This window comes from Dama dama, chromosome 3 (genome assembly GCF_033118175.1).
Source record: "Dama dama isolate Ldn47 chromosome 3, ASM3311817v1, whole genome shotgun sequence".
Taxonomy (NCBI): domain Eukaryota; kingdom Metazoa; phylum Chordata; class Mammalia; order Artiodactyla; family Cervidae; genus Dama; species Dama dama.
Window position 1 is genome coordinate 62,462,536 of NC_083683.1, and position 18,354 is coordinate 62,480,889.

Here is an 18,354-nt window from a genome sequence, read left to right on the forward strand (position 1 = left end):
CTTTTGTTTCACAAATGTCCTAAAAACAACAAATGTTTCCAACTGCTGTAAAAAAAAAAACAACAGCTTCATTCATTAAGAATAAACTTGGGATTACTGGGGCTTTTGCTTTACTGTAAACTAATCATCTTCAGCCCTGGGTCAGGAAGATCCCCTGGAGGAGGAAATGGCAACCCACTCCAGTATTCTTGCCTAGAGAATCCCATGGGCAGAGGAAGCCTGGCAGGCTACAGGCCATGGGGTCACAAAGAGTCAGACGTGACTGAGCACCGCACAGCAAACTAATCATCTACATCACTTATTTACTCAACAAATATTTACTAAGTCCTTTAGTATGCATGAACTTACTTCTTTACAAAATTCAAAAGTAATCTGCTTCTGATGATTAATAAATTTATTAAATTATTACATTAAATAAATCTATTTTCAGTGCCTAATGTTTTACTAGCAATATTTATATTACTGTCAAATAAAATTATAAGTATTTAATAACTCAATTATAAAACCGAAATATTTAACCCTGTATAACATAAAAGTTAATACTTACAAAACTGATGATTGCTTTTTGAGGACTGAGAACTGGCATCTTCTTCTGGGAGTCTGACAAAAATGAATGATTTATCTTGTATTGAGACAGGGAATGTCAGATTATCAGAGATATTCACCTCTGCATCAAATGTTGGAAACTGGCATCTTGAGATTCTTAAATAAAGATAAAATAATACACCAAGAACATTAGTATCCAAAAATGTGTTTTCACATACGAGCAGAGATAATGTCATTACAATAATACCTGTGAATACGTCATAAACAGGGTGAAAAGGCCACCTATACATGCATTATAAATAGCAAATGAGTTTCAGAACAGACTTAGCAAGACCACAATGCTACATTTATCCATCAGTCCCCTACTCCTAGCATATTTAAGGTATTAGGTAAAAAAAAAATAAAGTATTAGAAAAAATTTACCAAGCAACATTCTGAGAACTTGATCTACTTTTCTCCAAACCACAAAAGAACCACACAAGGTAGGTATTATCCTCATTTCATAGATAAAGCAACATGATGCTTAGCTGACTACAGTGGGGATGTCCGAACTCACAGAGGTAGAAAGAAGAGCTAGGACGGAAATTTGGACCCACTGGGCTCCATATTTCTACTTAAATTAATTTAGATTCTTTGGGGGCTTTTTCATACATGTACATCACACTCTTTCTTTTCCCCTTTCTTCTGTTATATATCATATCTATGGGCTCATCTTCTCAACTGAACCAAGTATCCACATCTTCTCTTTGCTTCTGTTCCCTCCTCACTCATTTTTTATTCTTGTACACCCCAAGATTAGCAAGCCATAACAGAAAACATAGTAAGGGCCAGTGGCACTGTCATACTAGAGTCCCTCCTTGGCTATTTGTTAGAAAACTGACTCCCTGTAAAGACCAACAGCAGCCTAGCTATCAAAGGTACAGTTCCCTATTGTGTGTCATCTTCAACTCTTCCCAAAATGGTGGAAAGAGAAGAAAGCAGAGAGGAGATGACCAGCCCTGCTGAACTGCCCCAGATTTAATTTGGGGTGCTGAGAATCACCATGGACTTCCTGTTCTGCTTCTGACCCAGGACATGTAACACTTCTGTCTCTGTTTATGGTATCACGAGGACTCATCTGTCATTAACCACTTGGTGATGATGACCAAGAAGAAATGATGAAAGGAGCAAAGCCCAAAAGATATTGAAAAAGTTACTAAAAGGAATTCCTAAGTTTCAGAGAAAATTGAGTTCTAAGACATCTTCCAAGATTTCTAGACTTTAAAATGACCAATCATCTACCAACATTCCAAAACCGAGGTTGCCTTTATGTAGGGGCAGAAGAGTTATAGGTAAAGAATATTACATATCAACTCTACATTATTTTTCATAATGTCTCAATATGAAACTACATCATCTACACTGCTCCTATCCATTCTTTCCCTACCTCTCTATTCTCTCCAGGGTAGACAGGGACAGGGAGATAGTTTTTGCTGACATCCAAGCAAGAAAATGTTTAGACAACAAAAACAGCATCTTGTAGTCTAATGTAATATCCTGTCCTGCTGAATATCTGAACCAGATAGCTAACTGCAAAGACCTCCATATAAGCTATCAAGTTTTTCATCTATCATTAAAGAAATAGAAACTCTTCTGACAGAAAACAAATCATCATAAAGAAAGTACTCTTAAAAAAAAAGTACTTCTTTGAGCAAAATCTACCTTCCAATTTAATTCTACATTAATTGGTAAGCCATTTTTGGTCCTCAAGTACGTAAAAAATCTAGTTCCAGATCCTAAGCCCCAGATGGATACATCCAGGTCCAATGGCAAGACAGAGGCACAAAAAATGTGCAAAGAAGACCCAAGACAATGAAGTTTCATGCTAAATTCATGATCACAGCAATAGTTCAGGACCCAGGCTGTATTTTTACACCAATCAACTATAATCCTCTGCCACTCAGTTGATTGCCCCATGATCCCAAGAATTCCCTAAGCAATGGCTAGTGATAAAGTAGAACCAAAAATAATTCCATGCAGATACAGAAATAAAGGATGCACTACAGCCAATAAAAGGAAATGAAACCTGAAAAAAAAAAAAAACAACCAACAAAGAAAAAAATAGCACCTTGTAAGAGTCGGAAACAAAGATAAATTGTGGCCCACAGAATAAAACAGTTTCTTAATATTCTGTAGCCCCATCACATCTATTACAGAGGATTACACTAAAGGCTTACACAAAGATTACAGGAACAGAAGGATTCTTTCCTACTCCTGAAGTAATATGCCACAGGTACCACCAGGATTCATCGAGGAGTAAAACATCTTTTTATGCTTTGGGTTCTCCCCTTATAAAAATTACAGGAAATGTATTCCCCAGTTTGCCTTTGAACTCTAATGAACTCATTTCCAATTCTCTGCTCCCCTTGGGTTTATTCTGGTGTCTAAGCTTGATGCAATTTTATTTCACAAATATACCTTTAAAATTAAGAAAACATATTTATTCTTAAATTTCAACAATTTATGTTGGGCCAATAATGAAAAATATTAATTTTGCTTTTCTAACTGTGGTACAAAAGATATACATATACTGAAGGATAGAACAGTTTTGCTAAAAGAGTATAGTAAACACACTGCACTGAATCACCTTAATTCAAAAGCTTGTATTTTTCCTTTATTTTCAATACAACAGAAAGAAAATGCAGAATTTTAGTCATAATATACCTTGTAGCATTGTCCACAATTAGTTCAGATTCTGCTCTATGGTTTGTCTTTAGTTCAATAGCACAATTTCTTGATTTAAGAGTTTCAAAAAGATCTTTCAGCAAGTTACCAGGTTCAATGCTGGGTAACTGTCTAACATCACCTGAAAAGGGGAAAAAGTAGATACAGTAGGTTTTAAGTAACTAGGATTTTGAAATTTAGAAATTACTTTCATTTCTCCCTACTGATAAATGCTATAATTATAAAGACTTACTCTGAGAAGAAAAGAAAAAAAAACTTTGCTTAAAATTACTTAAGAACATTAAGTCTTCAAAAATATTCACAACATAAGCCATTCCAATTAAAGAATATAAAGTATAAAAACAGTGATAACACGGTAAAGTAAAATGTGAATTGAACTTCTTTGGTATGTTTACGGATATGTGTTGGGGCATATATTTTCACCACCATGTAAAGAAAAAAACAGATCTTAGGTATCTATAATTTAGTCATTTATTCAATCTTGCTCAATGTCTTACTAAACATGGAAAAATCTATGGCCTCAAATAAATAAAATTAACATAAAAGTGTGAAATAAATCCACTGCATTTGATAATAGATAAATTTCAGTAAGGTAATGATAATGTTCTGCTCTATTACACATCTTTTTACTTTAAACAAACAAGCAAACCCTAGAGAAAAGAGAAACTATTTTCTGGGAAACTGAGAGAATGCTTTAACTATTAATAGAATCAACTGCTTATACAATATCCTCAAATACCTAATATATTGATTCTCTCATTGCAATTTTATTTTCTCCTCCACTAAATCATATATAGTCTATATGCCGGTACTATCCAATAGAATCTAACTAAATCTCACCAAAATTGGAAAGGACTTACGCTAGTGAGGTCTCTTTTGCACTATTAGCTTAAAATCGTAAAATTACTTTTAAGGGGTCTATCATTCAGACTTTTTATTATTTCCAAATGATCTACACCCTGATTTACTCTGAGTCTGTGACAATTTTACTATTTTAATAGTCATCATTTAGGTAATTACCGTAACCCCTCACAACTCTTATTTCATTCACAACCTAGCTTGCTAATAATTAACCAAAACAAAAAGCCACTGAGCTGATAGAGGTGGTCAAACCGAACTCAGACAGCCTTTAGTGTGGGCTCTGAGAAACGCCTTCTCGCCTGTAGGATCTGGATATTAAAACACTGAAATGGTATAAACAATACTGTGTATGTGTGTGCATGCTCAGTCGTGTCTGACTCTGCGATCCTATGGACTGTAGCCTGCCAGACTCCTCTGTCTATGGGATTTTCCAGGCAAGAATACTGGAGTGGGTTGCCATTTCCTTCTCCAGGGGATCTTCCCGACCTAGCGATTGAACCCATGTCTCTGGTGAGTCTCCTGTATTGGCAGGTGGATTCTTTACCAATGAAACACCTGGAAAACCCCAAAACAACCTGCTAACCACAATGATTTGAACCAAACAATTAGGATTCCAACAGTATTTTAACTTACCAAGGATAATAAGTTTAGAAAGTTTGGAGTGCTCACACAATAAATTTAAAACCGACTTGAAGATTGATACAGATACCAAACTCCCTTCATCCACAACCAGAACTCTAACGGAAGAAAATTTCCATGGCCTGTCCTTGGTCTTTATTTTTTTCTTCCATAAATAGAAACTATAATTGACCTACAAGCAAAGTATGACATTTCTAAATTCAGGTTAAAAAATTCACCAAAAAAAAAAAAATCAAAAATTTTTAACAACATGTTCTTTTAAAATAAAACTCTTAAAAGGGAAAGGGATGGGGAGGATATAGGTACAATAATATGGGGGGAAAGATGAAAGAAATAAAGAACACAAAAGTTACAGAATGGAAAGATAGAGGAAATAGTTTAAAAAATTGCTTCCTAGTGAGTACTTAGTGTGTTTAATTCAACAAACAGCACTCTTCCACCACCAGAATCCCAACTGTTTTCTTACCACTCTTGACCAGAGTGAGCTCCCTGTTCTTTCCAACCACAATTAAACCCTCTCTTGGCCTTCAGAAATAGCCCACTTAAGCCTCACTCTTCTCCCAACTATAACACTCTATTCTGGAAATAAAGGGCTGCCTGCCTGAACTAACTATAAAAATATTATTTTTTCTTCAAGTACTTTCCCAACACTGAAAAACTATCACCACTACAACCAACAAGACAACTAAAAAAAAAACCCTATTACAGAGGTAATATTTACTATTAAAAAAAATTTACAGAGAATATTAAATATTTTGGTGTATATCATTCAAAAAATGTTTCTATGTTGTTTATATATATATGTGCAATGTGTGTATGTGTGTGTGTGTGTATGCTCACTGTCACTAAAAATTTTTTTGCATTATCTGCTGGTATCCCTAGCCCAAGAATGATAAATACATGATATAACAACCACCTCAGGGCTCTCCTGAGCCTAAACATAGCTGCAGAAATGTCCTCCCAGCATTCCAACCGAATATTAAGATACTACTAATTGATCAGAGTTGGAACATAAGATGAAATTCAGTAATGATCCTTCTCCGGCCTCTCCTCTTCTAATTCAGTCCTTCAGACTAACCAGACATGAAGGCGTAACGGAGAAAATCATAAACTGATCAAAAGATTCTCCCACCAATGAGCTACATTGAGCTTCTCTAGCACTATGCTCACTCATGTGATAAACGTAACGCAAAAGTAATTTCTGAGATGGCGTGTGGGTCTACGAAGGGATCTTCTTGACCCAGGTATCAAAACCCAGGTGGATTCTTTACTATCTCAGCCAGCAGGGAATCCCATGATTCTAGGTAGCCTTCCTCAGAACTGCTTTCTTCATTTCCCTCTTTTGCGTGGGAACCTAAATGACTCCCCAGTAATCAAGTCCAGGCTTGTTTGTTAGGTGTACAAAGTCTGTAGTAAATAAGGGAATCATGGCATGGTGGAAAGAGTAGCAAGCTGGGAGGTTACAGATGTGAATCCCAGGGCAAGCTCTGCCCTTGGTTAAGTTTGGGCCCACCTGTTTAACACCCTCAAATTTCTACTGGCTCTTCTGTAAAATGCAGATACCATCATTTTCCCACTTCACTCCTTTGTCAAGGACTTTATGAAACGGGAAAACACAAACTTTAGAGCTCAAGTTCCCAGTCTAAACCAAGTGCAATTTCCATTATTTTACAATACACACACTTCATTCCATTCAACAAAGTCCCCTCAAAATCTATACACCTACTTGATGATTCACCTCAATGCCTCTGGGAAGGCCTTTCCCTTAAATAAAACATTCTTCTTACCTGAGCTTCATCGTCCATTAGACTGCAATTATTTTTTCCTTCAGAAATCTTCCAAGGACTAAGTTCCTTGATCTATAAAATGGCAGGTCAGGGCTAAAGGAAACTCTCCAACTCTTTATAACTTTGAAACTTCATAACTCTCAACTACAGCCACAGCTATTTTTTTCAAGCATCTTAATTCATTTGGAATGCTTATTATGCAACCACTATTCGCCAGGCACTGTTGAGAGCAGAGGAGATAGAGCGCTAAACCAGATGACCCAAGTTTTCACTTTCATGGAGCTTTTATTCCACAAAATGTGGACTCTGACATGTTTGTAAGCAGTCCCAATGAGAAACAGGGCTATATGCCAGAATCAAAACTAACTACAGCATTAAGCATACACTTTACTTGACTTTTTTTTTCATAATAAGACTTTCTTAAAGAAGGAAGCAGCGCAGTGATGGCATGAGCCCCTATTTCACTGTAAACAGTAACGGTGTATAGACTGGTTGTTTTGAGTCACACTGAGTTAAATCAGCGGTCTCCACCCTTTTTGGCGCCAGGGACTGTTTTCGTGGAAGACAATTTTTTCATGGACAGATGACAATTTTTTCACAGACAGATGGGGGTAGGAGGAGGGTGTGATGGTTTCAAGATGATTCAAGATTCAACGGCCTTACATTTACCGCACACTTTATTTCTAATCGAATGCTGTGGCTGATCAGATAGGAGGTACCAGTCCATGGCCTGGAGGTTGGGGAATCTCTGATCTAATGATTAAAATACCACAAGGCAAGGGTCTAGAAAACATTCAATATATGCCCACTAATTGTTGTCAGGAGGAAATGAAAAACACAATCATTAAGTCCATCTTTCAATGTTTTATGTAGAGAAAAAACGTAAAAGGTTTTACCTGACACAGTGTATAAGCGTTAAAACCAGTTTTCTGTCTCAGTAAGCCAGCTGCTTTCCCTGTAGGCGCCGTAAGTAAAACTTCCATAGCCTTGTCCAGTTGCTGCTGACTTTGCTCGGTAAAGGTGATCCATTCTTGTGGTACATTCCAGTCTTGTTCAAAATCTTCACAAGCTTTTTTCACTTCTCTTTCTTCCAACAACTCTATATGCTTAAAAAGCTGGCTAACAATTGTGGTCTTCCCACAACCACCTTTCCCACTTATGACCGTCACGGCATTGGAGCAAATCATGTCCAGAGCAGTTACCTGGTCCTGATCCAGTTGACCCTCACTCATTTCTGCATTCACTTCATTTTCACCCTCATCCCAAATATGGTCAGCGCTGTCCTGCATGTCCAAAGTATCCACCAGATCTTCTGATCTTGTTTCATCAGGATTACTTTTATTCAGTGTATCACCACTTCCTGAATTCTCAGGTCTTGGGGTACAAATAGATGCAAGCACCTTTTTGACATCGACCTGCAGCTGCCATGGGGGCCTGGTCATCAAGTCACAGATTGAAGAGGCAATGCCTCGCTCAGCCTGGTAAAGGTCATAAAGAAAGACACAGCCCTTCTCATACGTCACCACGCCAATATCCTTCAAGAACTTCAGAGACTGCCAAGCATCGTGAAAAGACATGAGGTCCGACAGTTGAAAAGTTAAGTCAGCTTCTTCAACACACGTGTGCCCCTGCTCTCTACATATCTGCTTCAGTTGAGAATATATTACTAACGCATTCTTCTCCAAATCCGTCATCAACTGGAAAAGAGACTTGCATTGCCGAAATGACGTCCAACTAGCTTCACATCGCAAGAGCTTCAGTTCTCTGTAGGTTATCTTTAAGAAAATAAAATTCATGTTGTTTTATAAGAGTGATAAAGACTGATACCTATTATGAGAATTACAGTGACAACTATGGCATTTATTAATAATTTTTAAGTTCCAGAAGACATGTGTTTCAATGAAATTTGGAGGAAAAAAACTATGTACCTAACACATCACTATTTTTTAATTAATTTTACTGTGATCAGAGATCTATATACTGCTCTAATTAAAATTATATTTTCTTAAAGCAAGACATATTTTTAGTTTTAAAAGTCAAGTAACACTAAGAGGCTTATCACAAAATATATGAATCCCTGACTTACCCTTTCCATGACTTCTAAAGGCAACACCTCCAACACTTTTAGCTATTTCTTCCAGAATTTATCTCCACATTTCTAAGTATTGTTTATACTATTCTTTAATTTAAAAAAAAAAATTAGGCAATTATTGTTAACTCCTTACTTTGGAAAGTCTTTCTTCATGGAACTTACTCTCTTTTATATTATCACCTAAACACACACTTCTCCTCCCATCCTTGAAAAAGTTACAGTACCATTTTGAAAACTGATTTTGGTTAAATCAGTATAAAGGGATCCACGATTGAGTGACATAATATGCTGTGATTACATAAATTTTGTATTGAACTCTTGTGTGTACTGTGGAGTTAATGACTGCCTCATTTTCTTGACTTGTTTAGTTCTCCGTGTACCCATCAACAATTCTGCCCAAATTCTACTGAAAAGGTACAGAACTTCCTTCATCATGACCCACTCAGAAGGTCATCTACTAGCTCCATTTTTTTTTCATGGAGACATCATCCCTGGAGCCCTCCATACAACTTACAAGTTGAAATGTGTACCCCACAAAATTCATATGTTGAAATTCTAACACCCTGAACCCTGAATGTGACCCTATTTGGAGACAGGGTCTTTAAAAAGATTTAAGTTAACATGAGACGTGGGATAGGCCCTAATCCAAGATGACTGTGTCTTTATAAGAAGACTTTAGACCCAGACAAGCACAGAGGGAAGATGGTGTGAAGACACAGGAAGATAGCTATCCATAAGCTAAGCAGAGAGGCCTCAGAAGAAACCAATCCTGCTAACATCTTGATTGGATTTGGATTTACAGACTCCAAAACTGAGAAAATAAAAGTTCTGTGGTTTACACCAACCAGTCTATGCTATTTGTTACAGCAGTCCTAGCAAACGAACATAAAACCTCAATAAAAATATTTACTCTGGGGGGTGGTTTGCATGCTGAACAAGGGACTCCAAGCCTCCTTTTCCCACTTGAGTCCCAGAAGGTTCACTGCTCTGCCTCTCTGCCCTACCGAATAAATATAGATAATATATTATCTATAGTGCTCCAGAATCTTTTTTTTCTCCCGAGCATATTGAAATCATAATCATTTTACAGAGGGAAAAAATTCATTATTCCAGTATTTCTCAAGACGGATGGAATCTGCAAACATTCTTGGGGAACCCACAAATTATATCAGAATCTTTAAACTGTATTTTCATTTGGAAAACCACTCATAACCAAGTACTGATTTAAGTGCCACATTTGGTTTTCAGCACCTCTGGAGCCTCACAGTATCACTTTACTACTCCTGGCATCTAATAACAAAAACAGAAGTGCCAAAGAAATTGTAAATGACATTATTATGCCAAAGAAAAAAATCAAATGACATCACGATGTACCATATGAATAATGAAGGCTTTTGAAAGCTCAAATAAGTGAGAAATTGTGCTATGTAGCAGAATTGCTTGCCAAACTCTTAAGAACTTGCATCTTCAGTGAGATCTCTATTCAAGGTGCAATGGCAATTTAGTTACAAAAAAAGTCATGAAATTAAATTATGTAACTAAAGTACTGATGATACGAATATCATTTACTTTGTTATTTTGTTTTCCTTTGTAAATTTATTGTATAAGAGGACAGGTATAAGAAGTTTATATTCAGTTGTAACACTGAAAGGAGAATAAATCAACATTGAGGTTGTACAAATTTCTTTCCTTAGAAAAAGATGCAAAATTGCCAAGTTTGAGATATCCTGCCTTGTATAAGATTACAAAAAGCTAAGCAAATGTCTTACTTACTTTACGAAATCCAAGTTTCCAAGGCTGTGTACCTAAAATCTCTTCTATCTCTTCCAACACCTCTATAGAATTTGAGGTTATGAGCTGTTTGAAGTGTCGAGGCAGAAGAACTGGAAGGAATTCCATTATTTTTGGGAACTGCAAAGCTCTCATCACCGTTTTAAATGGAACTATAGGATATCAGAAAAGAACAAATCCAGGTTAACAAATGAGCTCATAAAACAACTGATTTGATGGACTTTCTCATTTAGCACAACTAGTTAAAGAAATTCCAAAGAGAGAATAACACATTTACTTTAAGCAGGAGAAAACTGATTGTATTATAACAATTATTTTTGTACCAAGATGGCTTTCGTTGTGTTTAACACCAAAATTTATGTTCTTCAAATGCTTAGACAACTACCTCTTAGCCTTTTGCTTCCTCCTACTTGCAACAGAATAAAATGTCCGACTAAATAATATATAGATAAATTCAAAGCAAAGCAGTAAAAACCACTTACATATTAAACTTTATAATCTTTTTATAGTCATGATTCTTTCAACATGGAAGTCATTCAATGATGTACTTACTGCCAAATTCATTTGATGGAATTAAGAAATAAGACATTCCATATATGTGAATGTCCAGATAACAAACCATATTTAAAAGTTATTTTAAATCATTTTGAACTGAAATCTTTCCACAATGGATTGTTCTTTTCCTGCCTTTCTTCTCCGCCTTCTTAAACAGAACTGAACTTTTTCTTAACAACTCAAGGTAATCCTACGGACACAAAAGTTAGGGAGAGACCTAGAAGCACACTTTTAGAGCAGGAAAGGAATTGAAAGATATTTAAAGACCGTCTCACCCCACGTTAGTCACTCAGTTGTGTCCAACTTTTTGTGACCCCATGGACTGTAGCCCACCAGGCTCCTCTGTCCATGAATTCTCCAGGCAAGAATACTGGAGTGGGTTGCCATTTCCTTCTCCCATCTCACCCCATATCTTCACATTATAGATGAGAAACCCGCAATGTTAATGGCATACTCCAAAAGCAATACAAACACATTTTCATCAAACCGATTTTAAAAAAGAATACTATACTGTACTGTACTGTACTGGTGATATTTTAAACATACTAGTCATCCAGAATCTCAATTACACTAAAACTCCACTAAAAATCACTTACATGTGAATTCCAGAGGAAGCGGCATCTCATGATCTGGTGGTGGCTCTTGTGTTTTCTGCGTAGACTGTTTTTTACTATTCCCTTCAATTTCCTCTTGCCAAGTTCTTAAGTTTTCCATAAGATTTTCAAAATTGAGGTCTTTATACCTTGATTTATTATTTAACCATGTAAAAAACTTAACTCTTTGCTCACTGGAGACATTACACTCTTTAAGAAAGAGGGAACAGATGTGGATTTGATTTGGTGGTGACATATCTGACTGTAAAAAGTAAGATGGAAATCCTTGAGCCTGATAGCTCCCTGATGCCACAGGCTTAACCTGTACCTTCACTCGCCACCAAGCATCAGTTAATGGAAAACGTCCAAACACGTCACATTTCTGCTGAGTGTTTTCATCAAACACAGAAACTTAAAAAAAAAAAGAAAGAAAGAAAGAAATGTTAATTTAGGATAATTTAAAATCTTTCCCAATGTTTTGTCAACTCCACTACTCTCCTTAATCCTGGGACAGTACCCTATACAGATGTCTATCGCAGTGTCTAGATTCCACTTACCTGTTTATCTGTCTCCCTCTACTACATTGTTGGAGAAGGACATGGCAACCCACTCCAGTATTCTTGCCTGGAGAATCCCAGGGATGGAGGAGGCTGGTGGGCTGCCATCTGTGGGGTCACACAGAGTCGGACACAACTGAAGCGACTTAGCAGAAGCAGCTACTACATTGTAAGCTTTCTAGAATAAGGTAATGTTTTATTTGTTTTTGTATTCCAGGAGGGAGGCCTGGTACCTGGCAAGTCTGTTGTTCCTCTCCTAAAAGTGGTTCCCTCTCTGCTACTCTGATCTCAGCCAATACTGACCTCCAAGCAGTATCTAAAAAAAATGTCAGGGTCAAAAAGACACGTGTACCCCAATGTTCACTGCAGCACTATTTACAATAGCTAAGACATGGAAGCAACCTAGATGTCCACGGACAGATGAATGGATAACGAAGCTGTGGTACATATACCCAATGGAATACTACTTAGCCATAAAAAGGAACGTATTTGAGTCAGTTCTAATGAGATGGACGAAGTTAGAGCCTAGTTTACAGAGTGAAGTTAAGTCAGAAAGAGAAAAAGAAATATCATATACTGGTGCATATATATGGAATCTAAAAAGATGGTACTCATGAATATATTTTCAGGGCAGCAATGGAGAACCAGACATAGAGAACAGACCTATGGACATGGGGGAAGGGGAGGAGGAAGAGGGTGAGATGTATGGAAAGAGTAACATGGAAACTTACGATACCAGATGTAAAATAGACAGCCAGTGGGAATTTGCTGTGTGGCTCAAACAGGGACTCTGTGACAATCTAGAAGGGTGGGATCCCGACGGAGATGAGAGGGAGGTTTGGGAGGGAGGGGATATGGGTGCACCTATGGCTGATTCTTGTTGATGTATGACAGAAAACCACAAAATTCTGTACAGCAATTATCCTTCAATTTAAAAAAAAGTCAGGGTCCCTCCTACCACACAGTCTTTGCAAAAGCTGATGCACCTGCCTTAAGTATTTTCTTCCTTACTGTTTACCCCATTTACTACAGAACTCAGATTAACTGTCACTTCCTCAGAAAACCTTCCCTGACTCTCATCCATATAACCTCTCATGGCACTTCATACTATTTCTATTAAGCACTGATACTATAGTTACTTCCCAGGTGGTGCTAGTGGTAAAGAACCTGCCTGCCAATGCAAGAGACACAAGAGACAATGGTTTGATCCCTGGATCATGGGGAAGATCTCCTGGAGGACGGGGTGGCAACCTACTCCAGTATTCCTGCCTGGAGAATCCCATGGACAGAGGAGCCTGGTGGGCTATAATCCATAGGGTCGCAAAGAGTCAGACATGACTGAAGCGACTTAGCACTCACGGCACACACAGCTGTGATTATTTGTAGAATGTCTGTTTAATGCACTTAGAGCAGAAGCTCCATTAAGACAGCAACCTCATCATCTAATCTCTCCAGGGTATCCCAGCAACAAACATATCTTGCTTGGAACACGATAGCCAGTCCCTAACACTTGCAGGATGAATAACCAAACCCTCCACAAATACTTAAACATTTTCTGTCTAAACTTGTGCTGCCTACTCACCTGTGACTATTTAAATTTAATTAAAATTAAAACTTTAGAATTCAGCTCCTCTGCACTAGCTGCATTTTAAGTTTTCAATAACCACACGTTGCTAGCAGCTATTGTATAAGACAGTGCAAATATACAGCAATGCCATCATCACAGAAAATTCTACTGGACAGCAACTGGTCTGAACATTAAAACATTCTTAAACATCAGTCACCAGGAACACACAATAGGTGTAATTCTTAGGACAGGAAACTAGACAAGATAAATACAGATCACAAGATTAACAGGTTAATGAGTCAACAGTGCCTTGTGGTGTATCATGTGTATGTGTGTTTGTGTGTTTAAGTAGCTGAACAACAACCACATATTCAACTCCAGGAAAGACAGGGAAATAGTTAAAAGCCTTGATTCTGGGTGTTAATACTAGCTGGACACCCACTGTTTCCTTGTTTATAAAACTACCTCAAAAAGTTGTGAACATTAATGAGATACACGTGAAGCCCAAGCTTAACAGATAGTACGCTCAAGTCTCTATTATTGTTATTTTATTCTCAACAGGACTAAGCACTTAGGCGATTCCAAAAGAAGTCTGTTAGCAGCGACGGAGCGCCGTACTTTGGAGGGGGCCATAATAGAAATAGTTCACTAATCCGCCGATCCCACCCCCGAGGGGCGAGTTATTTCCTCACCACGGAGCCGCCCAGGGAGGCTACCAGCATTTACGCCCCCACTGCAAAGCTCCTCTGCGTCGAGAAACACCGTGTCCTCGTCCCCCTCCGCATCCTCCCTTAAATACTCGTCTTCGTCCTCCACCAGGTCCTTGGGTGGGAGCAGAGGTCCCTGCAGCTCCAGCAAGGGCTGACTCGACGAGGCCATAGTCCATTCTCCCGAGCTCAACCCCAATTCCGGAAAACCCCGGGCTGCGTAGACGCCCATGATCAGCCAATCAGCTCGGCGACTGTAGGACCTTTGGCTTCCAGGGGGTGGGCGAAATGTGTGACTTGAGTTAACCGTATGCAGATGGATGGCAACTAAACTTGTGGTGATGGTCATGCTTTAGTATCTACAGACATTGAGCTATAATGCTGTACGCCTGAAACTTGTTTTAAAATATAAAGGCCATCCGCTTTCATAGACGTACCTCCTCCCCCGGAAGGTAGCTTGCGCAAAGCTCCGCCTCAAGTTCCCAGCGGAAGGCCGGGATAGGATGGAACGCCGAGATTCGAGGGGGCGGGGCGAGGGCTGGGCGAGGGGCTGGGCGAGGGGCGGGGCGAGGGCGGGGCGAGGGGCGGGGCGCGCCTCCGCTGCACAGTCAAACTCCAGGCTCCGCCAGGGGCTGGCAGGAAGCTAGTTGGCTGGGCCGCGGCATAAATAGCACCTGCAGCGCTGCGAACCCACCGCGTCTCCTGTCTAGAGAGAAACTCGAGGGAAGGTCAATCTACTGAACCTAAAGAGCTAGGAAAAGCTAGCCCTCCCAACGATTCCAAAACCAAAATCCCAATGCCCTTCCTCCAACACCCAAAGCTCAGAGCCGCGAATCTCCAGCCAGGAGACCCGCCTGGGCGTGACTGCTTTGGGCCTCTTGTTTTTGATTCAGAAGTTGAATTTGTAAGATCAAAGGCACTTTATACAAGGTACAGATATCTAGGCCTCATTCCATACCCATTGTATCGGGATCTAGGGCTGGGACCCAGGATTCTTTTTAACGCTCGTCTCAAGTTGTTCGTTTTGATGGTCAGTCAGACTTGGAAAGCAGTGGATTCAATAACTTTCACAATGCTCCTCATTTCCTCTGAGTATACCCTGGCCTCCCAAACTTTAGGCTGAGCTGCCATCTGCTAGTGCGTGCTAAGTCGCTTCAGTGGTGTCGACTCTGTGCGACCCTATGGACTACTCCCGGCAAGAATACTGGAGTGGACTGCCATGCCCGCTTCCAGGGGATCTTCCTGACCCAGGAATGGAACCTGCATTGCAGGCGGATTCTTTACCGCTGAGCCACCGGGGAAGCCCCACAGTGGGGCAAAAGAAGTCTAGTTATAGCCCAGAGTATAAACAAGAATGGGGGAAGGCAAGTAGAAGAGAAAGAAGTGATTTAAAAGTTATTCTGGAGCCATGGTTTCCATATGTTTAAAAGTCATGGTACTTTCTGAGGAACAGCATAAAATATATGACTACATTACTATTTTGATACTACTATGAAATTACTCAATAATAAACCTAAAATAAGCATACATTATTTGCTAAATCCAAAAGCATCTTATTGTATAGATTCTAATATAGATAAATAACAGCCCCCCCCCCCAAACTTTTTAATTTATAGGACCATACACATGAAACTAACACAGCTTTGTAAATCAAATATACTTTATACTTCAAAAAAGTTATTTTGTTCTTTAAAAATGTCTTATGGGAGAAAATGATAGAATTGATTTTCTTTTCCTTTGGGTACAAATGTCAACTTTTGTTGCTTTTAGAAACACTCTGTTGCATCACTGTTTCCAGGGATGTCTGTATGAGGTTGAATGCCTTCCTTAACACTCAGGATAGCTACACAACATGGAATCTGTCCTGACAAATGTTTTACCACTCATCTCTTTGTTACTAAATCCAGTGGATACAGTTCTGCCTCTGTCTTGCCTCACCTCTCAACAGTATTTAACATAGATAACTTTTCTTTTTAACTATTTTCTTCTTGTAACACTCTGCTTCCTAGGCTTTTGTAACTCATCTTCTCAGGTTTTCCTACCATCTCTCTGGCCATTTATAGCTTCCTTGGGTTCCTCTACTGGCCTTTGAAGTAATGGTGTTCCCCAGGGTTCCATCCTAAGCACCTTCTCACTCTGTAATCCTTCCCTCAGTCATCTTTCACCTACTCTGTCACCTACATGCTAATGACCCCTAGTCTAATCTTCAAACCTGTGCAAACAACTGCCTATTAGATGCCAGGATTGGATGCCCCTTGGCTCCCCTGACTCAGGTATCCAAACTGAAAGGTATCCACTGCCCAAATGTGGGTCACATATGTGTGTATTCACAAGATAACCTTTTTACCAACATGATGATTTGAGCACAAGACTCCAGATACTAAGCTTCTGTTTCTAGTAACTCAATTGCATTCTACTAGGCAGCGTAGGGACAAGGCAATGGCACCCCACTCCAGTACTCTTGCCTAGAAAATCCCATGGACAGAGGAGCCCAGTAGGCTGCAGTCCATGCGGTTGCTAAGAATCGGACACGACTGAGTGACTTCACTTTCATGCATTGGAGAAGGAAATAGCAACCCACTCCAGTGTTCTTGCCTGGAGAATCCCGGGGACGGGGGAGCCTGGTGGGCTGCCGTCTATGGGGTCGCCCAGAGTCGGACACGACTGAAGAGACTTAGCAGCAGCAGCAGCAGGCAGTGTAGGTTAGGATTCAGGTTGATGAGAACTTTACTTCTGTTAACTACAAATTGGCACTTCTCATCTACCTCTACAAGCTACAATCTGCAGCTGCTGATTTTCAACTCCCCATGAAAGGAGTTAGAGCAAAAATGAGGCACTCTGTGCTCAGGGAAAAACTGGCAAAACAGGTCTTAAGTGGGCTTTCCTGATGACTCAGGCAGTAAAGAATCCTCTTGCCAGTGCAGGAGACGTGGGTTCGATCCCTGGGTTGGGAAGATCCCCTGGAGGAGGAAATGTCAACCCATTCCAGGATTCTTGCCCGGAGAATTCTATGGACAAGGAGCCTGGTGGGCTATAGTCCATGGACTCACAAAGAGTTGGACATGACTGAGCATACACCAGCCTCAGCCTGAAAGGAGTTCCGATTGTAGAGCAGAAATGAGGCACTCTGTGCTCAGGGGAAAACTGGCAGTCAGGTCTTCAGCTGGTTAGATATTTTCAGGAGCCGATTTTATGAGCCCAATTCTTGTATCTCCTCATATCTAGGAAAGTACTAAAATCCTTCATGGCAACGACTATTCATCGTGACTAGCAGAAAGCTTCACAAGACTAACAGAAACCTTCTGGAAAAATATGTGCTCGTTTGCATGTACTCCGCCTTCACCATAATCACACATATACTGACCTTCTCCCCTGCCTCTTTAGAGCAGTTTCTCAGAGCTATTTGAGGTGCTGTCTCCTGGGCTGCAGTCCTCATTTTGCCCCAAATAAAACTAAACTTGCAACTCTTATGTTGTGCATTTTTTTAAGTCAAGACTTCTTTACCTGTTGATTCCTCATTTTTTAAATGTTAATAATTCTAGTGCTCACTTCGGCAGCACATATACTAAAATTGGAACGATACAGAAAAGATTAGCATGGCCCCTGCGCAAGAATGACACGCAAATTCGTGAAACGTTCCATATTTTTGAAGCAACCTAGATGCCCATCAGCAGACGAATGGATAAGGAAGCTGTGGTACACATACACCATGGAATATTACTCAGCCATTAAAAAGAATTCATTTGAATCAGTTCTAATGAGTTGGATGAAACTGGAGCCCATTATACAGAGTGAAGTAAGCCAGAAAGATAAACACCAATACAGTATACTAACGCATATATATGGAATTTAGAAAGACGGTAACGACAACCCTATATGCAAAACAGAAAAAGAGACACAGATGTACAGAACAGACTTTTGGACTCTGTGGGAGA

General features: G+C 39.4%; 1 protein-coding gene and 1 non-coding gene across 3 annotated transcripts in view; one reads left to right on the forward strand and one right to left on the reverse strand.

Annotated features, from left to right (window-relative positions):
- Positions 1-14,655, reverse strand: part of HELB (DNA helicase B) — a 45,154-nt gene extending 30,499 nt beyond the window's left edge. For both annotated transcript variants that reach the window (XM_061130635.1, XM_061130626.1), the window contains exons 1-7: positions 14,405-14,655; positions 11,592-11,999; positions 10,423-10,592; positions 7,454-8,332; positions 4,765-4,942; positions 3,250-3,391; positions 548-702 (exon numbers count right to left, since the gene is read on the reverse strand). In XM_061130635.1, the coding sequence (XP_060986618.1) occupies positions 548-702; positions 3,250-3,391; positions 4,765-4,942; positions 7,454-8,332; positions 10,423-10,592; positions 11,592-11,999; positions 14,405-14,651 (2,179 nt within the window). In that variant the 5' untranslated portion in view covers positions 14,652-14,655. The remainder of the gene's footprint in view (positions 1-547; positions 703-3,249; positions 3,392-4,764; positions 4,943-7,453; positions 8,333-10,422; positions 10,593-11,591; positions 12,000-14,404) is intronic.
- A 3,305-nt stretch (positions 14,656-17,960) lies between these two features.
- LOC133049520 (U6 spliceosomal RNA) lies at positions 17,961-18,067 on the forward strand. The gene has a single exon (XR_009691349.1). It is a non-coding gene; the product is annotated as a U6 spliceosomal RNA (small nuclear RNA).
- The last annotated feature ends 287 nt before the right edge of the window (positions 18,068-18,354 follow it).